Raw genomic sequence first — 22,210 nt, 5'->3', positions numbered from 1 at the left:
GCTGGGTTGGTATCAAAAGGGTTAAGCACCCCATATAACCTCATAAATTATTTTATTTTTTTGAATTTTCAGAAAATTTTTGCAAGTTTGTTTGACTCCGGGACAGCCATGCAAGATATCCTCTGTTGTTTATGAGATACAGGTAATGGCACACTATAGCACTGGCTCGATGAAGACCAAATGGTATATAGGATCCATGAACGGAAAACTTAAATACAGATACAATAACCACCTTGCTGCTTTTAAGCACTCCAAGAAGAGACATACAACAACCCTGTTGACATTGATCTGTAGACTTGAGGACATGATCAACTACCTCAATCAAAAGATACTTTCTAAAACCAGACCCTATATGAACAAGCTAAAAAGATGATCAATGTACTCACTTAAAAAATTGCATCTTTTAGATAACCAATGAAATTCCAGGGTCTATATACATAGCAAAAACAAAATTTCTTTCATCATATAGGCACAGGTGTGAGAGCACTGCGACCTTTTTTCACTTGCAGTACACTTAAATTCTTTTCAAAATTTAGTGTCACACCTGAACTAAAAATATAACTAAAAGTATAGGGGAAAAAATTATATTCAGGTTACACTGTGGTACACTTAGTATCGTCTTTTGGCACACTGGTTGTGGAGCCCTGCCCTATATTGAGTAAACAAACCCTATTTTTGAAGCAGGTCAATTAACATGCAGTGCAATAAAACTAGTTTTGTTCTTTACTTTTTTTTTTAACGTGGATTGACAACAGAGAAGTGTATTAATTTGTGTATCTGATAAATAAAATCATGTCTGTTTTTTTCTCCATTTAATTTTCTTGTTATAAATATTATACTGCATACATAGTGCAATATGATACATTTCAGAGGGATTAATAAATATCAAATAGATCCTGCTTTAGAAGTCTATTAATTTGAATCTGTTAAACACAATTTAGCTCGTAACTTTTCATAGTTTATTTTATATTTTAAGTATATATCGTAATAATATTGTCTCAAGAGAACAGGGACATTTCCAGTCCCAAGCTTGTCGAGTAATTGGTCTGGTGTTGTGTAGCAAATTACTTGTGTGTGGGTGTGTGTCTTCCTCTCTCTATTTTTTAAAACGTTCTTGTCATGACCATTCCATCTGTTTAAGAGTATTCTAGTCGTAACCATTTCGTGCTCCAAACATGTCCCACTTACTGTTGTAAGCAAAGTGCACCCACCACCCTATATTTGGCGATCCTTTGGTATTGGTATGTAGTGTTGGTATGAGGCGACGACATCATTCGCCCTCTGTTTCTGCCTCGCCTCTTTATTTGTCATAAGGAAAGGTTGTGTGGGTGAATGATGTCGTCTACAAATACCGAAGAATTGCCAAATAAAAAAAAAAAGGTGGTCATGAGTGAGGTGTCACTAATGACAGATCTACTCGATCAACGCTTCCTAGGGCTAAAATAAACAAGTGACAACATACTCGAGTTTGTGAAAAAATATATTTATAAAATCCTAAAGTATCGGGACCTGGCAGTGAACTATCTCTTCCAGCCTGTGGCGTTTGAGACGTTTGGAGGGACTGGGTCACTAACGGCGAAGTCTCACCGAGGTATCAGGTGATGCTCGTGAGGGAGGTTGGCTTTTCCAACGCCTTAGCCTCGCCAGCGCCCGTGGTAATGTTGCGAGCAAGCTGAATTGCTTCAGTAGGTTCCATTGAACCATATGGTGCGCGACCAACTGAAGCACTTGGTGCTGCATTAATGTTTTTTTCTTTCTTCTCTTTTTCCTTTTTATTCGCTTTCTTTCTTTTGTAAAAACTATATTAGATAAAATTTCCTGTTGTTTTAGGTTTTCATTTCTATGTAATCATTGATTTTCTGTTTATAGGGGCCTGATTCTCTTGTTTACCTCTGAAAACGGTAATGTAAGAAATAGAATAATGATAACATTTTAAGGATATAGTTTCAAGTTGTGGAAGTTGTTCCCCTTTATTGTCTCAGTTATCCGACAGATGGCTCTACTTGTTGGACTCGTTCTTTTTGACTTCTATTCAAAAGTTCATTGCGCTGTTTTTCTTTGTCTCAAATGTTCACGTCATTTTACAAATATGCTGTAAGCAATTTCAACAATTCATTATGTGTCAGAGATATATATTATATATGCAAAATAAGTGTCAACTGTACATGAATAACTGTTGTTAAAAGTTGTGTCGAGATTTTCAGTGACCTTATGGACTTCAACTTTGACCTCATCAGGTCACCCCACATTTCCACTACATTGATATATGTAAGTATTAGAAACATCGAATTATTTTAGTCCATATTTACGCCAGTCTGAGTGTATTTACTACTCGATCTTTTTTTTTAGGCACTAGATTCCCCACAAAATTAGTCTGAATGTCCGGCAACCGCTGCAGCCCCACTGAAATGAGATTAGGGAAAACAGTTATGACCCCTGGCTTGACAATTATTTTCCACTCCATGAGTAACTTTTGTTTATATAATACGACGGACACAGCGAAACAAACAGCACCAGTCGAAAGTGAAAGGTAAACAAACAATCTTTCAGAAAATTCTCACCAATCGATAATAAAGTTTTAATCGTAAAATCGGTTGATTTGTTTTTGTTTTTTAAATGTGTTAAATCTTTCACGACATTCGTCAATTGCATTTGACACTACTATACTGTTTAATTATTGTATTTTAGTTAATTAATTTTTAAGAAAAATACATGAACCAAATGCATTTTAGACAAAGATTTTATCATTATTTTGTTACATATTTTATTTCATTGCTAATTATTACCTTTTTTAAAATCAAGTAGTGGCTTTATAATTTACAAATTCATTATATCATAATTTAGTGTTTAATAACTAATTAAAATTGTTTGTTTAGTAAGTGTGTATGTGTGTATAAGACGAAGGCCATAATTGGGTGAAGATACGCAGGGGGGAAAAACCCTATAAAATCAATCTTGGTATGCAGCACAATTATTCGCACGGACACACACTTTATATAGCTATGAATATACATACATAAGTGCACATACAAACCTGATGTCAATTAGTAGCTTATTGTCGATTTTTGATGATTTTTCTACTGATTATTATTTGTTTATCTTTAACTTGCTCGGTGCAGATTGTTTCATTTTGCCTGCCATATTATAGATACAAAGTTCGAAAGAGCACTCAACGTTTCTCCGATAAACAAAACCAGACTCACCAGCCTTCTGATCTCATTAACGAATACATTCATCAGTTCTCTGTTTCAACCAACCCACTTCATAGCTTACTGTAAACCACATTCTCTGAGAAAATATTTCCCAGCCTGGTTTCTATTTTCTCTCTAGCTGGTCCTGTTTACTCCTTTTTATATACAAAGCTAACACATTCTCTTCCAAATACAAATCCATAAAACTCACTACATCTTGCCCAGCGCCCCTGCAACTCTGCTAACGTCTTCAGCTTCATGGTCGCATATCCCTAGCTATCAAATGACTTTGTAATTTTGGGTGGAGTTTTGAAATAAATGTGCCTTGATGTTCCACACTTCATGAGAAAGGAAAAGAGTATAAAAAAGGGGTCGAAAATGTAGAAAGAGAGAGAGATTAAGATTAAAATGTGCTCCACAGGGTACATTTTAATTTCTCTTAGCAAGGTGTTTTTTTCACCAGACATGTCCAATAAATATATAAATTATGAATTATATGGAGTTGTACCATAAGTCTGTACAGCAGAGGTTCTCAACTGGGGTTCATATAAATTGGTTATACTTCTACAATACACAAAATATTTCAATAATTTTTTTTCTATACAGTTATTTGTTTCAGCCATTAGACTGTGACCACGATGGGGGCACCACTTTGAATTTTTAGTCAAATGAATCGATCCCTGTAGTTATATCTATATTCTTTTAAAGCCTGATGCTTATTCTGTTGGTCTCTTTATTGAACTAAGTTACGAGAATGTAAACACATCAGCACTGGCTGTCAAGTAGTGATGGGGGACAAACACACACACACAAACACATATATACACAACTGGCTTCTTTCAGTTTCCATCTACCAAATCCACTCACAAGGCTTTGGTTGGTCTAAGGTTATAGTAGAAGACATTTCCCCAAGGTGCCATGCAATGAAACTGAACTTGGAACCATATGGTTGGGAAGCAAGCTTCTTACCACACAGCTACGCCTGTGTTAACTAATTCCTAAGAATATTTAATTATAAGAAAATGAAACTTTTGTTAACCCTTTAGCATTTAAACTGGCCATATTTGGCTCAAATATTCTCTCTGTTTTATGTTCAAAACTGGCTAGATTCAGCCTCTCATACCTTTCCTACAATGTCATTCTAAAACTATGCAATCACTTCATTGAAATCTCTGAATGCTACAAGATTAATGCATGCTTAATTCAAAACAATGTGAATAAATAAGCATTACATTTGACAGATTAATCTGAATGCTAAAGGGTTCAACACCAAATGTCTATGGGAGACTCCAGTAAAATAAAATAGAATCAAAAGTTGAATTTCCTTTCAGGTGATGGCTAGAGACAGAATCTTACTGTGGCTCACAGTCTCATGGGATTGAATATAAAACTACTTGGAGTGAACAAGTATCTTGGAAAACAGGTACTTCTATACCCAACTAGATGGAACTATTTTAGGAGAAAATACTTGAAAATGTTCAACATTGATTTGACTTCGTAGGAATATCCATACTAAGTAATACGAGATATTAATACTCCACAGAGTGCATAACTAGTCTTAGTGAAATATTCTTCATTAAAACTGCTCAACAAATCATTGTCATCATTTAGTGTTCGTTTTCCGTGTTGGCATGGGTTAGATGGTTTGACTGGGACTGGTTAGCCAGAGTGCTGTACCAGGCTCCAGCCTGATTTGGCTTGGTTTCTGTGGCTGGATAATGCCAACCAAGAATGTACCGGCTGCCTTTTATATGTCATTGGCACTGGCCATAACTTTAATTTCACTTTAGCTTGACATGTCTTCTCAATCACAGCAAATCATTGGAAGTCTCAGTCCCTCGTCATCACCTCCATGAGAATCAACATCTGAAGATCATGCTTCACCACCTCATCTCATGCCTTCCTGGGTCTACCTCTTCCACAGGTTCCCTCCACAGAGATCGGCACTTCTTTACACAGCTGTCCTTGTCCATATGCATCACATGACCATACCAGCATAGTCTTCTCTCTGGCATACCACAGCTGATGCTTCTTATACCTAATTTTTCTTTTAAGATGCTTACAGTCTGTCATACCTGTGGAAAAATTATGGATGGTAAATGCTCAGTTTAATTACTTGCAACACATTGTTTTTGAAAGGATTAATTGAAAATATATAAAATATATGTTCCAATATATGGATCAAAACAATTTGAGTTAAAGAAAAAGAACAAGAGAAGAATGATATCCTGCAATCGATAGACACATTTGCCAAACCCCAGGCAAAATCAAAATCACTAGTGTTCACATTGCAAAATCCAAACCTTGGGCAGGTGTCTTGTTCTATAGTCTCAGGCGTGTGAGTGGATTTGGTATATGGAAACTGCCAGAAGCCTGTCATATATATATATATATATATATATATATATATATATATATATATATATATATATACATACGTGTGTGTGTTTGTCCTTCCCCTCCACCACTTGACAACCGATGCTGGTGTGTTTATGTCCCCTTAACTTAGCAGATTGGCAAAAATGACTGATATAATAAGTACTAGGCTTAAAAAGAATAAGTCCTGGGGTCGATTGCGTTAACTAAAACCCTTTAAGGGAGTGCTCCAGCATGGCCGTATTCAAATGACTGAAACAAGTAAATGAATATCTAATATGAAACAAAGTCATGGAAAAAAAATATATATTTATCATCATCGTCACCACCACCACCACTGGTTATGTTTGTTTCCCTGCTTGTATGGGTTGAATGGATTGTTACAGTCTGAGTTTGTTCTTATTTGGAATCGCATCTTGTTCACAAGTCCTAATTTGGAATGGTTTCTATAACTGGATGTCCTTCTTTACATCAACTATGTAATAGAGAGTACTGTGTACATTTGAGGCATTTAGTAACAGACCGTTGTAAGCGCCTCAGCTTAAAAACCGAGAAAAACGCAAAGTTTTGCAGCTTTCAGAATGCAATATCTCAGCAAGGAATGAAGTTAGGAAGCTGGTTTTGGTCTTAAAATGTCCGCAAAGACTTTCTCTAATCATTCCACCTATGTATGCATCTGAAGGATGTAACAATGACTGCACCTTTCTCATTTTGTAGAATATACCAGTACTACAAAATGGAGTATCGCATTGCATATTTTAGCCATAATATTTAGCAAAAACATAGAAATCCCACAAAGGTATGGTTTGTGTTTTAATATACCAAGGTAAGTATCTTTAAGAGGTAAGTAAGACAAGATAGTAAGATAATAGCTCATTATCGTTATGATGGTAATGAGGAATATTAGAAAATGAGTCATAACACCTTGGAAAATGATACAGGGACCACACCAAAGTTATTGATTGAGCATGTGTGCTTAGGATGGTGTCTTACTAAACTTTTTGGTCCAAGTTTGGGTGGTTGAGTGTCAAGATACAATATTTTCAGCCAGATTTTCGACCTTATTGCAAGCCTTACCGGTTCTTCCTCCCAATTTTTTTTGAGTTTAGATGTCAAGACAATGAAAATAATATACTAACCCCCGAATTGGCTGGGGTGGCACTTATGACACTGTTACTAAATGCCTCATTTTGTAGTGAGACCAACACTTGAGTTTTCATGTCCTTAATAAGCATAAAGCATCCCTTTGACCCTACCTGGTCTCTATCCCCCAAGAATTTTACTGAGTGTACCAAGTGCATTTTATCAAGGCATCAACACTAGTAGGGTCGCTAATTGAGCTGGGGAACAATAAGAGAGAGAGAGGGGGGATATGGTAGAGGGAGTGCAGAAAGGAGTTAGTAGAGTGTATCAAATATGGTCAGATGCAATTTCTCATAATGACATTATTACACAGTTGTCTGTCCTTAGTTTCTGAGTTCAAATTCTGCTGAGATCGTCTTTGCCTTTCATCCTTTTAAGGTCAATGAAGCATGTACCAGTAATACACTAGGGTTGATGTAATTGATTAGCTCCCTCCCCACCAAACTCTCAGGCGTTGTACCTATAGTAGAAAGAATTATTATACAGTTGTAACAAGAAATTATGACAACAGTGTGATAGGGCTGTTAAGAGGAGACATTGCATATTCAGATCCACTGCAGATGAGTGGTTCAAAAGTAGACATATTTTACACTCCAGCCTTCATCTTTTTCATGTTAGTTTTGCCATATTTGCACATAAAGGCACCATACCTTCCTCTTTACTCTGTTTCATGCTAAACTCACTGTGGTCTCACATTTATTGATTGCATCTCGATACATGGTTTGTATTGTTCTTATAAGTCAGTTATCTTTCTTTACTTTATTTAGCAGCCTCCAGATAACAGAGTATGGAACCCTATCAAAGGCTTTCACCAAGGAGATCATTGCTTGGAATAGAGGTTAGCTAAGTGATTTTATTGCAAGAAGATTGCATCGATAATACTTCTTCGTGGCACACAGCTGAACTAGGTTCTAGTCTTGGTTAAATCTCTTCTTAATCTTATTAACTTATAAAATTGAAATGGTAGGATGGGCTATTACTTGATAAAATGAGAAGGGTGCAAGAGTGTTAGTGTGAAGGAAATGTGGTGGCATAGAGTCTGTGACTGATATCAGGGAAGGTGAGTTGTGTAAGTGACAAATATGGAGAAGCAGTGGGGTGGTAACATTAAAACAGCTGTCATTCAGGGATACACACACGATGCTGCATACATATTTTCATAAATATATAGATATATGTATACACAACTAACTTTTAAAAGACTGACGAAGGGAAAGAAAGGTGGGTGTGAGAAATATGTAGCTTTAAGGAGAGAGGGGGTAAGTTGACAACAATTGTTCCCAGGTGGCTCACATACATACATATATACATATGTACACTTGTGTGTGTGTATGTGTCACATCCTATAACTGTCTCTTTACTTCTGTAGGGTAAGTCAGAATTTTTAAATTTGGTATATTGAAATAATTTTCTACATTAAATCCGATTTTGTTATTTAATTGTTCCAGAAAAATTACAGAAAAATGTTTCAGAGGTTTAAAGTTTAATCAATTTTACCTTATCGGAAAACAGGATTTGGAAGCTGGCATTTTCTGCATGATAGCTGTCTATCACAAAATGAAAGCAAAATCATTATAAGGTGGAATTTTTATGAAACAGATAAAAGCAAAGCATTACGATGACCAAAGTTGACAGAACTTCTGAAGTTTTAATAAGTTTTAATGAATAAAGTCATGTGAAATGGGCAGCATTGTATTTTAAAGGGGCCAGCATTGTCACACTCTGCATCATGCTGAATCTCCCTGAGAACTATGTTAAGGGTACATATGCTGTGGAGTGTTCAGCCACTTGCACATTAATTTCACAAACAGGCTGTTCTGTTGATTGGGTCACCGGGAACCCTCATCATCGTAACTGACGGAGTGCCAGTTTTTTTTATGATACCTATGAAATTATTTACTCAAATGTGTGTATTTATTTATTTACACAACTACACACATGTATATCATCAACACATTTAACATCCATTTTCCATATTGGCATGGGTTGGACGGATTGACAGGAGCTGGTCGGCTGGCGAGCTGCTTGGGCTCCATCTCTGCTTTTGCATGGTTTCTATGGCTGGATACTCTTCCTAATGCCAACCACTTTATAGAGTGTACTGCATGCTTTTACACAACACTGGCTTTGGTGCTTTTTATGTGGGACTGACACCCACAAGTCTGCAAGATTAGGAACTCTCAGTTGAAAAGGGCTGCAGGAGACAACCATGTATTCACTTAGCACAACAAACTACCGGAAGTTTTGGTCCCTTGCCATCCCCTCTATGAAGCCCAACATCTGAAGATCCTTTCTCACCACTTAGTCCCACATCTTCTTGGGTTTACCCTTTCCACACATTCCCTCCACAATTAGAGCTTGGCACTTCTTGATGCAACAGTTTTCATTTATTTGTATATATGTGTATATATATATATATATATGTGTGTGTATATATATATATATATATATATATATATATATATATATATTATGAATAATAAAATTTCCACAGATGTATCTTTCACTTTTTAAGTATACTCTATATCTTACACTTTGTTCCTTTATTATTTCAGATCATCAGCTGACACTGGTATCAAAGAATTGATTACTTCGATACATCATCAGTAAATGTTACACAGAATGGACATAGCCTTGTTTATATAAATTTATGGTAAATTAATGTTGAAATATTTCTTCTGAGCTCAGATTAATAACGATAGTTCTTTATTTCATTGTCTAGAATGCTTACAAAATGGCAGAATGATTTTTCACTCCAATTAATTTTGGATTATTAAAAAGGTGTGCAGTGTTTTTGTATGTATAAAAAAAAAAAAAAGGAACACAGTTGTTGAAAATACAATCATAGTTTAACCCTTTACCGTTTAAGCTGGCCATATCTGGTCAAAACAGTCTATTTGTTTCATTGTTCAAAATGGCCTGATCAAGCCTTTCACACCTACCCTACAATGCTATCCTAAAAATAAACAGTCACATCTTCAAAATCTTAGTTATGAGATAATACATGATTAATTCAAAACAATCTGATTAAATAAGCATTGTATTTGATGGAGTTATTTGAATGTTAAGGTGTTCAATAGTTCTACAGAATAGAATATAAAATCAGAAAAAAAGAAAACCATCTGTTTTCTTTTTTTGAGAAAAGAATAATTATGGCAAATGAATTATGTGAAAACAAGATTATATGTAAAAGTATTAATTATTCTGCTGATACAAAGAAGGAAATTGGTAAAACTTCATATTTATGTGATATCTGTAAAAAAACATTCTCTCAAAGAGGTAATCTCACCCGGCACAAACGTATTCATACAGGAGAGAAACCATATCACTGTAACATCTGTGGGAAATCGTTCTCTGGAGGAAATACCTTAACTAAACATGTACGCATTCATACAGGGGAGAAGCCTTATGAATGCGATGTTTGTGGTAAATCATTCTCTGGGAGTGGTGACTTGACCATTCACATACGCATTCATACAGGTGAGAAACCATATCCCTGTGATGTTTGTGGTAAATCATTTTCTCATAATCCTAACTTGACTATACACAAACGTATACATACAGGAGAGAAATCATATCACTGTGATATCTGCGGTAAATCATTCTCTCATAATCATCACTTAGCTAGACACAAACGAGTTCATACAGGGGAGAAGCCATATCAGTGTGATATCTGTAGCAAGTCATTCTCTGAAAAAGGCCACTTAACTACGCATATAAGTATTCATACTAAAAAGTAACTATCTGCATCAAAATTCAGGTTGTAAATATTTCACAGAGAAATGTAGCAATAAAAACTTGATGGCTTTGTGACAAAATTTGATGCCAAATTATCAATATTGATTTTTCTTCTTGTGTAGGATGTAAATTAAAACTTTCTGAGCATAGTATTTGTTGATTAAAATTGTCTGATGCATATAGGTATTCATAATAAAAAGTAACTGTATCTGCATCAAAATTCAGGTTTTAGTAAACACTTCACAGAAAAATGTATCAATAATCAATATTATCAATATTGATTAAGGTGGCGAGCTGGTAGAATCGTTTCTATGCCAGGCAAAATGCTTAGCAGCATTTCATCCATCCTTACATTCTGAGTTCAAATTCCAATGAGGTCAACTTTGCCTTTCATCCTTTTCATGTCAATGAATTAAGCTGAGCACTGCCTTCCCTGAAATTGTGAGCCTTGTGCCAAAATTTGTAACCAAATTACCAATATTGATTTTTCTTGTGTGGGGTGTAAATTAAGACCCTTCTGAGCATAGTATTTTTGATTCGTGTTTTCTGAACTCTACCAAAAATTAACTCTACCAAAATTAATTTACCAGTGAAAGCACTATTTATAAGAGAATTTTTGTAATATTGTTTAATAAAATTAACTTAAAGAAAGTGATACCCATGTCTTGATGTTATAATCATATTGCTTGAGTGATTGGTAGAATTCTGCAGGTAGATCGATGCTATGATACTTTCAGTGTTTGCTGATTTATGACAACACCCCTATGTGTTTGGGTGGTGTTTGCTTAGCAGCACACTGCTTTCATTTGTTGCTACTGCAAGTATCATTATTGAATATTTCTATTAAATATTGCCAGAACTGCATTATCTCAGAGTGGGTGGAACACGTGGAAGAGGGAGACCCACGAAGGGATGAGATGAAGTAATGAAGAACGACCTCCGGAAACTGAAGATTTCAGGTGAGATGACAAAGGATTGAGATTCCTGGCACCTGGCTGTACTCAAGAAGACCTGTATTCTGCAGCAGAAGTATTAAGACCGATCCTTCAGGTGGTATAAAGCACTCAGTGGTGCCATGTAAAAGTGCCTGTGTGGTGTCACATAAAAGCACATGTGTAGTGCCATGTAAAAGCACCTGTGTGGTGACATGTAAAAGTGTTCATGTGGTGTCATGTAAAAGTACTTGTGAGGCACCATGTAGAAGTGTCTGTGCAGTGCCATATAAATAGCACCCAGCACTCTGGGTGGTATTAGGAAGGGCATCCAGCCATAGAAAGCATGTCAACTCAGACAACTGGAGCCTGATGCAGCCATGCCAGCTTACCAGCCCTGGTCATACCATCCAACCCATGCCAGCATGGACAATGATGATGATGGTGAAAGTTTAGGCCTGAAAGATCGTTAACTTTAAACCATACAAAAACACCAAACGACAAGGAAGACTTCTCCAAACTGATATCACTCATATAAAAATTTGACTTTATACGTATATATATCGTATATGTCGTATATATCTATATATATTTATGTGTGTTTTTGTCCTCCCCACCATCTCTTGACAACTGATGTTGGTGTGTTTACATCCTTGTAACTTAGCAGTTTGGCAGAAAAGAATAAGTCCAGGGGTCGATTTCTTCAACTAAAAGGCAGTGTTCCAGCATGGCCACAGTCAAATGACTGAAACTAATAAAAGGATGTATGTATGTATGTATGTATCTATCTATCTATCTATCTATATACATATATACATATATATATATATATATATATATATATATATATATATATATCCAAAATTTTAAATTTAAAAGAGAGTTTTGACGCTAATATCCATTATTATTGAAATTTATTCCTATGTCAACATTTATTCCTATGTCAACATTTCTGTATAAGGCTATATTTAACTGTCAAATTCAAGTCAAACATATAAATTGCCTTACACATCTTCAATTAGAAATGTAGCTTATCAATGTAAGGTAAGGACTCAGACAGATGTTAGCCGATACCTGGGGTGTACTTTGGGACAAATCTATAAAAGATTATCTAATCATTATAGTACCTTTAGAGATAGAAGTAAAATAGCAAGCACTAGTCTTAGTAAATTCATTTGGGAATTGAAAGAACAAAAAAAGCAATATTCGTTAGATTGGTCGGTCATCGGGAGGTCTTTCCCGTATGACAAGGGTAGGAGATATTGTTCATTATGTAATTTAGAACTATATTTCATATTATTCTCTAAGGGTAAGTTGATAAATAAACTAACAAATAATGCTCTAAGATGTACACATTTTCCAAGACACACATTTCGCTGGTTTAAATAAATTGCAATATGACCGGGTATTATAGTACATTATAGTATAATATTAGGTCTTAAGGCAGGTCATATCAATGTATAATTTACCAATAGCAGTTGTGTTTTTTGCAAAAGCTTCTAGAGATAGTATAGTATAGATTTCCATTGTAATAGGGGATTGTTTATAATTTATTAATAATATTATTAATATTATTAAGAATTTTATGAGGGGTTGTCTCCCCTTAACGGACCTTTATTTAAGGAGGAATTTGAATATGGACTGGATTTAGAGACGATGTTTTGGTGTTTACCTTTTGTTCTTAACCTTTTTTTCCCTGAAGATGTGTAAGGCAATTTATATGTTCGACTTGAATTTGACAGTTAAATATAGCCTTATACAGAAATGTTGACATGGGAATAAATTTCAATAATAATGGATATTAGCATCAAAACTCTCTTTTAAATTTAAAATTTTGGATATATAACCAAGGAGAACGATCCTCAAGGAGTCTATTTTAGACTTTTTGCGGTGAAATCTCTTGCTATATTGGTAACGATTACATGTTTTTCTCATCATCAACACATTGTGGAGATATCATCATATGAACATATATATATATATATGTGTGTGTGTGTGTTTATATAAAAATATATACGAGTATATTGTTTAATTTATATATATATATATATATATATATATATATATATATATATATATATATATATGTATATATATATATATATATGTATATATATATATATATATATATATATATATATTATATATATATATATATATATGTATATATACATATCTCATCATCATGTAATGTCCGTTGTCCATGCTGGCATGAGTTGGACGGTTTGACCAAGGCTGGCAAGCTTAGGGGCTGCACAAGACTCCAGTCTGGCTTGGCATGGTTTCTACGGTTGGATGCCCTTCTTAACACCAACCATTCTGAGAGTGTAGTGGATGCTTTTACATGCCACTGGCACGAGTGCCACTTGTGTGACACCAGTGTCTGCCACGACTATCATTTTACTTGGCTTGATGGGTCTTCTGCTCAAGCATAGCATATTGCTGAAGGTCTCAATCATTTATCACTGCCTCTGTGAGGCCCAATACTTGAAAGGTGCTTTTTATGTGCCACGGGCATAGGTGCTAGTTGCACAACATTAGCATTGACCACATTGCCTCTGTGAGGCCCAACGCTTCAAAGGTACTTTTATATGTTCCACTGCCATGGGTGCCAGTTACATGACATTAGCATCAGCCACAACTATGATTACAATTGGCTTGATGGGTCTTCTCAAGCATGGCATATCGCCAAAGGTCTCAGTCACATGTCATTGCTTCCATAAGAGTCAACATCTGAAGGTCGTGCTTCACCACCTCGTCGCATGTCTTTCTGGGTCTACCTCTGCCATAGGTTCCCTCCACAGCACTTCTTTATGCAGTTGTCCTCGTCCATACACATTCCAATGCAGTCGTCTTGCCTTCACACCACATCTGATGCCTCTTATGCCCAACTTTTCTCTCAAGGCATTTACGCTCTGTCATACATGCACACTGACATTGCACATCCAGTGAAGCATGTTAGCTTTATTTCTTTCAAGCCTACACATGTCCTTGGTAGTCACAGCCCATGATTTACTGCTGTGTTGCATAGCTGTTCACACACAAGCATCATACAGTCTGCTTCTCACTCTGACGATGGGCTTCTTTCAGTTTCCATCCACTAAATCCATTTACAAGGCTTTGGTCTGCCTGGGGCTTGAGTAAAAGAGACTTGCCTAAGATGCCATGCAGTGGGACTGAACCTGGGAGCATGTGGTTAGGAAACCAATTTCTTACCAAACAACCACTCTCGCACCTAATTCATCAAATATTCTTCATTTTGTATTCATATTTAGTTAAAGATAAGTTCACATTCAGTTAACAATCAAGTCATGATAGAATCATATTATAATTAAAAAGTAGCATTATATAAAGTTTAAAGCAGCATCAGAACCATTTCTATGATGGGATACATACAAACAAGACACACAAGAAGATACATGAAAGAATATAAAAGACACTGTACACACACACACACACACACACACACACACACACACACACACACACACACACATACATATATTATACATGTAATCTATAATGGTGAAAGTACATGGCTCAATGGTTAGAGTGTCGGATTCACAATCATGAGGTACTGAGTTTGATTCATGGACTGGGCTGCATGTTGTGTTCTTAAGCAAGACACTTTATTTCACGTTGCTCCAGTTCACTCAGCTGTAGAAATGAGTTGCGACATCACTGGTGCCAAGCTGTATCGACCTTTGCCTTTCCCTTGTATAACATTAGTGGCGTGGAGAGGGGAGACCAGTAAACATGGGCGACTGCTGGTCTTCCATAAACAATATTGCCTGGACTTGTGCCTTGGAGTAAAATTTTCTAGGTGCAATCCCATGGTCTGTCATGACTGAAGCAGGTCTTTATCCTTTACCCTTTTAATCTATTATTGTATAATGAAATATCTTCTTTAATGGTTTGAGGATTTATTTATAATGTAATGATTGTACAATGGCACTATAACTGCTGAAATATACATTTCTCTGTTATTACTCCACAATGTGAAATTAAAAATATCTTTCTGGAAAAATATTAAAGTAAATATACATGAGTCTTCAGAGATATAGTATTGCTGATGTAAAATACAGTGTAAGGAAGTTTTTATCACACTGTTATATCTACCTTCATGACTACATTTATAGTCAACATTGATTAGCTGTGATATAAAGTGCCAAGGAATAAGTCATTCTGGGAATATCATTAGGAGAGCATATTTGAAATGAGATAATTTGAGAACAGAGTGGAGTGAACGATGTGATTGCAGAATGCTGAAAGCATATGTTCTGTTGGATTAGACATGTCACAAGGTTCACAGACAACAGCTGGACCCTTGCAGTTACTGAGTGGTATTTCAAGAGATCAGAAAAGGCCACTTAGAAGGCCTCCATGATGATAAGGCATTTTAGTTAAGCAATACCTGTTTTAGAATAGGTATGTATTCCTACATGTCATAAGGGGTGACTAAAAGATTTAATCCTTTTACATTCAGATTACTATGTCAAATGTAACGCTTATTTAATCAAATTGTTTTGAATTAGTCATGCATTATCTCATAGCTTTGAGATTCTGGTAACATGACTTTATTCTTAGGATGACATTGTAGTAGATGTGAAAGGCTCAGTCAGGCCAGTTTCAACAATAAAACAGGTAGAATGTTTTGGCAGGATATAGTCAGTTTAAATGCTAAAGGGTTAACATCAGAAAGAACAACCAGTCATAAATGCTGCCTCACAACAAACTACAACGAATTTCATTTGTGCTATGGCTAAACCCCTCTGTGGCAAAGGAAAACATTTAAAAGATTTCTTATATGAATACATACATGTGGTCAAAGTAGTTTTTGAAGAGAATGATATACCACAGATCACAGTAATATGGCTTCTCTCCTTTATGAATACATTTGTGTTTGGTAAAATGACTTCCATCAGAAAATTATTTACCACAGGATATCACGACATGCCTTTCCTCTTGTATCAGTATGGCTATGTGTTCATTTATGGAGAATGATTTACTTAATTTTGTTGTGTCTAGGGAGAGTCAACACGCCAATATAATTAACACACACACACACTGGTTCAACTCCACTCATTTATCATATATCTGATTGTTTTAGTTAAAGCTCTTCCTTTGCTTTTTTGCAACCTTCTCTGTGACTCAGTGACTATCAACTGTTTGTTATAGAAGGTGCATTTGTTTGTCTGTTTGAGATTTTGTTGTGTGTATGTGTTTGCTTGTGTATGTATGTACATGCATACAAACATGCATGCATACATACATACATACATATATACACATGCACACACACACTGGTAACAAAATCTCAGGCAAACAGACGTGCCCTCAATAACAGACAGAGTTGACAGTGAGAAGGTTGTAAAAAGCAATGAAAGAGCTTTGACAAAAGAAAAAAAATCGGATATTTAGTAAATGAATGGAATTAAATCAGTGTGTGAGTGAATAATTATATAATGACTCTCCCTAGACACAACAAGATTTGCTTCAACACATGAATTCACATACAAAATCTTGCAAACCAGATTTACTAAATATCAAATGATAAAGTTTTCTCCCCTTCATCAGTATGTTTGTGTAGAGTAGGTTACACTTTTTAAGAGAATGATTTACCACAGATAGCACTGAAGTTTGGTGATTTTCTCATCTCTTTTGACCTCTTTTCGGGAAAATATAATTAATTTTTCTATTATTTTTCTTTCTCACCACAATATATGAATTTTTTCTGTTTTCGTTTTTACAGTTTAGTACAAGTATTTTCACTACTATATTCGTATAAACTTTTCCATTATACCATAATAGATTATATGTATGATATATATATATATATATATATATATATATATATGTGTGTGTGTGTGTGTGTGTGTGTGTGTGTGTGTGTGTACAGATGGAGAGAGAGTGAGCTAATGTGTGGCATGAACATTTGATCACCAGTTATTTAATTCAGGTGATGAAACATGATCTTTGAATGTTGGGCCTCACAGAGGCAATGATAAGTAACTGTGACCTTTGGCAATATGCCGTGCTTGAGAAGACCTGTCAAGCCAAGTGAAATCATAGTCATGCTAGATACTGGCTTCATGCAACTGGCACCCATGCTGGTGGCATGTAAAAGCACCCATTACACTCCCAGAGACATCCAGCCGTAGAGACCATGCCAAATCAGACGTCTAGTGCAGCTCCTCAGCTGACCAGCCCTGGTCAACCCATCCAACTCATGCCAGCATGGACAATGGATGTTAAAGGATGACGATGAAACAAGTTAATTGACCTGCAGGTCATTTGGCAAAAGCCGAACACTCATATATTGTCTTCGAGGGAAGAGTCCATCATATTCTTTGCGCTCATTACTACTTGGTGATGCAGCACACTTATCCAAGTTTAAATTCACATACAATATCATTTTGTAAAAGTCTCACACAATGTAACAGAGAAATCTTGCTATTAGTTTCAGTTTAATGGAAACATTACAGTAATTCTATCGTTTGGCTATATAAGCAGAGCTATGCCTTTAGTCTTTAAAACATGATAAACAATGTAAAAAATTATTTTATGCCTTTTTCATTTGGTGTTCTGAAATAATGAAAGAGTGTAAGACATAGGGAATGCTTAAAAAGCAAAGACACAGCAGTGGAAGTTTAACTATATTTCTATTCATACAAAAATAATATTACATACAAAAATAAGAGGAATGACCAGCAAAAGTGGACTCCTATATGCTAGAAATAGATGAATCTATTTCTAGCATATAGGAGTCCACTTTTGCTGGTCATTCCTCTTATTTTTGTATGTAATATTATTTTAATCTTCGGATTTTTTTAATATGCTAGACCACTGGTTTTAATTGATTAATATCAATTTCTACCCTCATTAATAAATTTTATATTTCTATTCAGATAAATTATGGATTTAAACATTTACTCAAACAACTGAACAATACTTTTAATATTTTAGCATCCACATTATTGTCAAATGTAATGCTTATTTCATTTCATTTTCATTTTATTTTCATTTTATCTAGTTTCAGCTCATGAGCTGTGGCCATGCTGGGGCACCGCCATTTGGTGTTGCTACACAATTTTACTTCAGGAATTTTACTTCAGGAATTGACATTTGGTGCATGAGAGAGTTTGATGCAGTTGCTCTCATCTGCACCTCCTGCCGTGAAGTTGGCTCATCTGGGACACCTGACAGGAAGAGGTCCAGCCTCATCTTGAAGACACCTACATCCACCGCATGCAGGTCTCTCAATCATGCATTATCATAATGCTTTAAGAGTTTAATGATGTGATTGTATATTTTTAGAATGACGTAGAGTAAGAAAGGCTGGATCCAACCAGTTTGAACATAAAACTAGTAAATTTGGGTTGGATATGGATAAGGCCTGTTTAAATGCTGAAGGGTTAAATTTGTTAAAATTACATCAAAAAACATTGTGTGAAGTTTGCACATTCATTTTTTTTTATTAGCAGACTGTAACTAGTTCTCCACATGTAACATTATTTATATTAAACTAATCTCTGCCTGGGCAGAGAGATCAAAAGCATTCCAGTCATGATCCCATTCTTTTGTTTGGTATTCTATTCTCTGGGTCACATTATCCAACAGAGTTCTCAACTGTAAAAGACTGACTGGTGTGATGTGAAGGAAATGTGGCTGCTATTTCTAGCAAACTGAGGAACTATGTAGCACTAGTGTTGCCATTTTAAATGCAGAATCTAGCAATTTTGAGCCTAGAATTTATCAGAAAAACAGTACTTTTTTCAAATTTATGCAACACTTATATACATACATATATATATATATATATATATATATATATATAATATATATATATATATATATAAAGATGTGTTATGAGCAGTTAAAGAACATGTATCCTATAGAAACTCAACAAACAATCAAAAATGAAGAAGAGATGTTAAAAGTTTTATAAAATTTTAATCCATGCATACGATTATTTCAAATGGCAACACCGGCATGTAAGAAACATGGAAAAAAATTCAATTAATTACATATTACCATTCTCCCCAGTGTAAAAGAAGAATATATCAAAAAGAAAATGTCAGAAGAGTATTATATTGTTACAGAAGACTAGATGGAGTCAGTGTCACATGACTCATTTGGATATTCATAATATGATTATGAAAGATGAAATATAAGAACATGCTTAGGTAGTGAAGTAGTTGTATGCTGTCAACTTAATGTGACAGTCCCCTGAAGGGAATAATACTACTGTTGGTTAGACCTAGTAACTGTTGGTTACAACTACTTCATTGTATCACTACTGCATAAATCTCTCTGAGAGATTTAGAAATGTATTATTTCTAAATATGCTTAGGTAGTGTTGAGTCTCGTTGTGTAAGAACTAAAACTGTTGTGGCTAACGGATATTTGAAATAAAAGTGAAAGGGGTTTAAGAAATATTCTCTCTATATGAAGGTAAGTAATATAGTGAAATACATACCATATAAAGCATTTATCATAAGGAGTAAATTATATTTACATATATATATACACACATACACACATATACATATACATATATATATATATATATATATATATATATACAAAGATATATATATATATATATATATACCTATACATGCACATACCTACACATACATGTACTTATATGCATATATATACATGTGTATAGATATAAATAAATAAGCGTCCAATGGGACAGCATAGCTATATTAAAATTTTTATATGATTTGACAGTTATGATTTGTATACAATGAAAAAAAGATGAAAATAAATTATGGTGTATATTAAAAAACCAAGGACTAGTCATCACATTTTGAAAAAGATTACAACTCAGTGAACTTCTTAGATGTTAATCTCAATACATTATCTTATCAACCTAATAACAATATCACGTACATTCATGCACCAAGTAACTATACTTATAATATAAATATTCTAACCTCAAACATAGGATATTTTTCACAAGCACAAAACCTATTATAATCTAGCACTTAAGAATGCAGGATATAAACATCGAATTAAGTACAGCAAAAGCAACAACAACAACTATTCTAATTATCCCAATAATTATCTAGATAAAAACAATACTGACCATATTACTGAACCCACATCAACTAGTAAATTAGAAAACCCAGATACACAATTAAATCCTGCAGCGACAATAAACATCATAATAATAAATTCTATAAATATGAGTACCGTAACCATAATCTCTCTTATAGAACAAATAATACTAATTTTACCAACCCACAAATCACCAAATACACTGTTAATAATGTAATCAAACCCAAGTATACAGACAATAAATACTGAAAACAAATAACCATAGATATAAATAAGAACATGGAACCTACACACTTTAAAAATATAACTTATCACACTATATCTCATCCTCTTAATAACTCACATAACCACATTACTCATATTAATAAAGTTAGGAGTGATAATATAGAAAAAAGAAACCTATGCCATATGTACGAATAGATGACTCACAAAATATAAACTACTACGACAATAAAGAATACATAAATAGCATCATTTGGATCATAATTCCTTTTGCAAAACATTTAAAATCTAATTTTATTAAATCCATTAGAAACATTATTAAAAAAAAAACTTTAAAAACTGTAAATATGCAAAAATATTTAATAGCAAAATGATCAGATTTGGATTTTCAGTATCTCCTAACCTATTTAGGATCATCTCTTCGTTTAACAATAGGAAACTAGACCAATTCTACAATACAAAAACTCCTTTTAATATACATGCTAACCCTAATAATTACATATCAAATAACAACAATTATCAGAATAACATAGCCTCAATTACCCTTAATACATATAGACATAACAATAGAGTACCGACTAATAGTTCTAATTGTAATTGTAGAAATCCGAATACTTGTGAGGTAGAAGGTAACTGTAAAATGAAAGATGTAGTATAACAAGCAACTATTATTATCCATGATCTCTCAAAATTTACTTACATTGGATGTACACAAAATCCTTTTAAATTAAGATTATATAATCAAAGATCATCCTTTAATGACCCTAGAAAAGAAAATAGCACAGGTCTATCCAAAAAGGTTTGGCTACTGAAAAAAAAGCAATATAGATTACTTGATTTCTTGGAAAATTCTTTCTTCAGCTCCATCTTATAGGCATAATAACAGAATCTGCAAATTATGCGAAGAAGAGAGTTTTAAAACAATGAAAATGAACAGTTCTCTTGTAAATTCGAGAGATGAAAAAATTTTTTCTTGCAGACATATGTCAAAATTCCTTTTTATTTCTCTTAAATAATTTTTCCATCTCCCTTCCTTAACTACTTATTATTACTCCTCCTTATAATTCAGTTCTTTGTATAATACCTCTCTCTACATTATTACTACCTTTATGTATGATTTCTATTCTATAATACTCTCCACTTTAATTATCTTACACTACTTGGTTATTCATGTTATCCTCCCCCCCCCACCATATATTGTATGACCCTTATATTTTTTATGAATTAAAATCCTATACCAAATATTCATATACCTTCCTCTCTTTCTCAATATATATTTTTAGACAATTTTTTAGACCACTACTTAATATACACACACATATATATACATTTTTTGTATGTAATCTATTTTTTCACAATATGTACTTAGATACACATCTCTGACCCTTTCTAAATATTGCTACTTCTATTATTATTACCATAATTATCTATTTCCAATCTGTTTGATAGTTTTTATTATTTTTTACTATTGATATATACTCTTTTACTTGTTTCAGTCATTTGACTGCGGCCATGCTGGAGCACCGCCTTTAGTCGAGC

At 34.4% G+C, this 22,210-nt stretch overlaps 2 protein-coding genes across 5 annotated transcripts in view; both read left to right on the top strand.

The window, feature by feature from the left end:
• Positions 1-11,103, top strand: part of LOC106872552 (uncharacterized) — a 34,291-nt gene extending 23,188 nt beyond the window's left edge. Inside the window, exon 2 of the mRNA XM_089343772.1 lies at positions 9,791-11,103. Within this exon, the coding sequence (XP_089199898.1) occupies positions 9,791-10,450 (660 nt within the window). The 3' untranslated portion in view covers positions 10,451-11,103. The remainder of the gene's footprint in view (positions 1-9,790) is intronic.
• On the top strand, positions 1,965-18,938 carry LOC106872549 (uncharacterized). Of its 4 annotated transcripts, none has more exons than XR_016238794.1 (5): positions 1,965-2,268; positions 2,350-2,530; positions 7,481-7,548; positions 9,266-9,363; positions 18,414-18,938. XR_016238794.1 is itself a non-coding variant. In XM_052977584.2 (4 exons), exons 2-4 carry the CDS (start codon positions 2,379-2,381, stop codon positions 9,295-9,297), a joined length of 255 nt encoding a protein of 84 aa, XP_052833544.2. In that variant the 5' UTR covers positions 1,966-2,268; positions 2,350-2,378; the 3' UTR covers positions 9,298-9,372. The 4 variants fall into 4 exon arrangements, 2 of the variants coding, with proteins under 2 accessions (XP_052833544.2, XP_089200383.1); XR_008266983.2 differs by having other exon boundaries at positions 1,966-2,268; positions 7,478-7,548; XM_052977584.2 differs by lacking the exon at positions 18,414-18,938 and having other exon boundaries at positions 1,966-2,268; positions 7,478-7,548; positions 9,266-9,372.
• Positions 18,939-22,210: the final 3,272 nt, after the last annotated feature.

The sequence above is a fragment of the Octopus bimaculoides genome, chromosome 28 (assembly GCF_046866305.1).
Source record: "Octopus bimaculoides isolate indiv1 chromosome 28, ASM4686630v1, whole genome shotgun sequence".
NCBI classification, from domain to species: Eukaryota; Metazoa; Mollusca; class Cephalopoda; order Octopoda; family Octopodidae; genus Octopus; species Octopus bimaculoides.
The sequence above is the reverse complement of the archived record's forward strand: the minus strand, read 5'-3'. Positions and strand labels throughout refer to the sequence as shown.

Bases quoted from the DNA above. Each gene is read 5' to 3' on its own strand.
- LOC106872549 (XM_052977584.2), top strand. From the start codon at position 2,379: ATGTCCGGCAACCGCTGCAGCCCCACTGAAATGAGATTAGGGAAAACA. The intron at 2,531-7,477 runs GTAAACAAACAA...TACTTTATTTAG, and splicing joins GCACCAGTCGAAAGTGAAAG to CAGCCTCCAGATAACAGAGT. The intron at 7,549-9,265 runs GTTAGCTAAGTG...TTATTATTTCAG, and splicing joins GATCATTGCTTGGAATAGAG to ATCATCAGCTGACACTGGTA.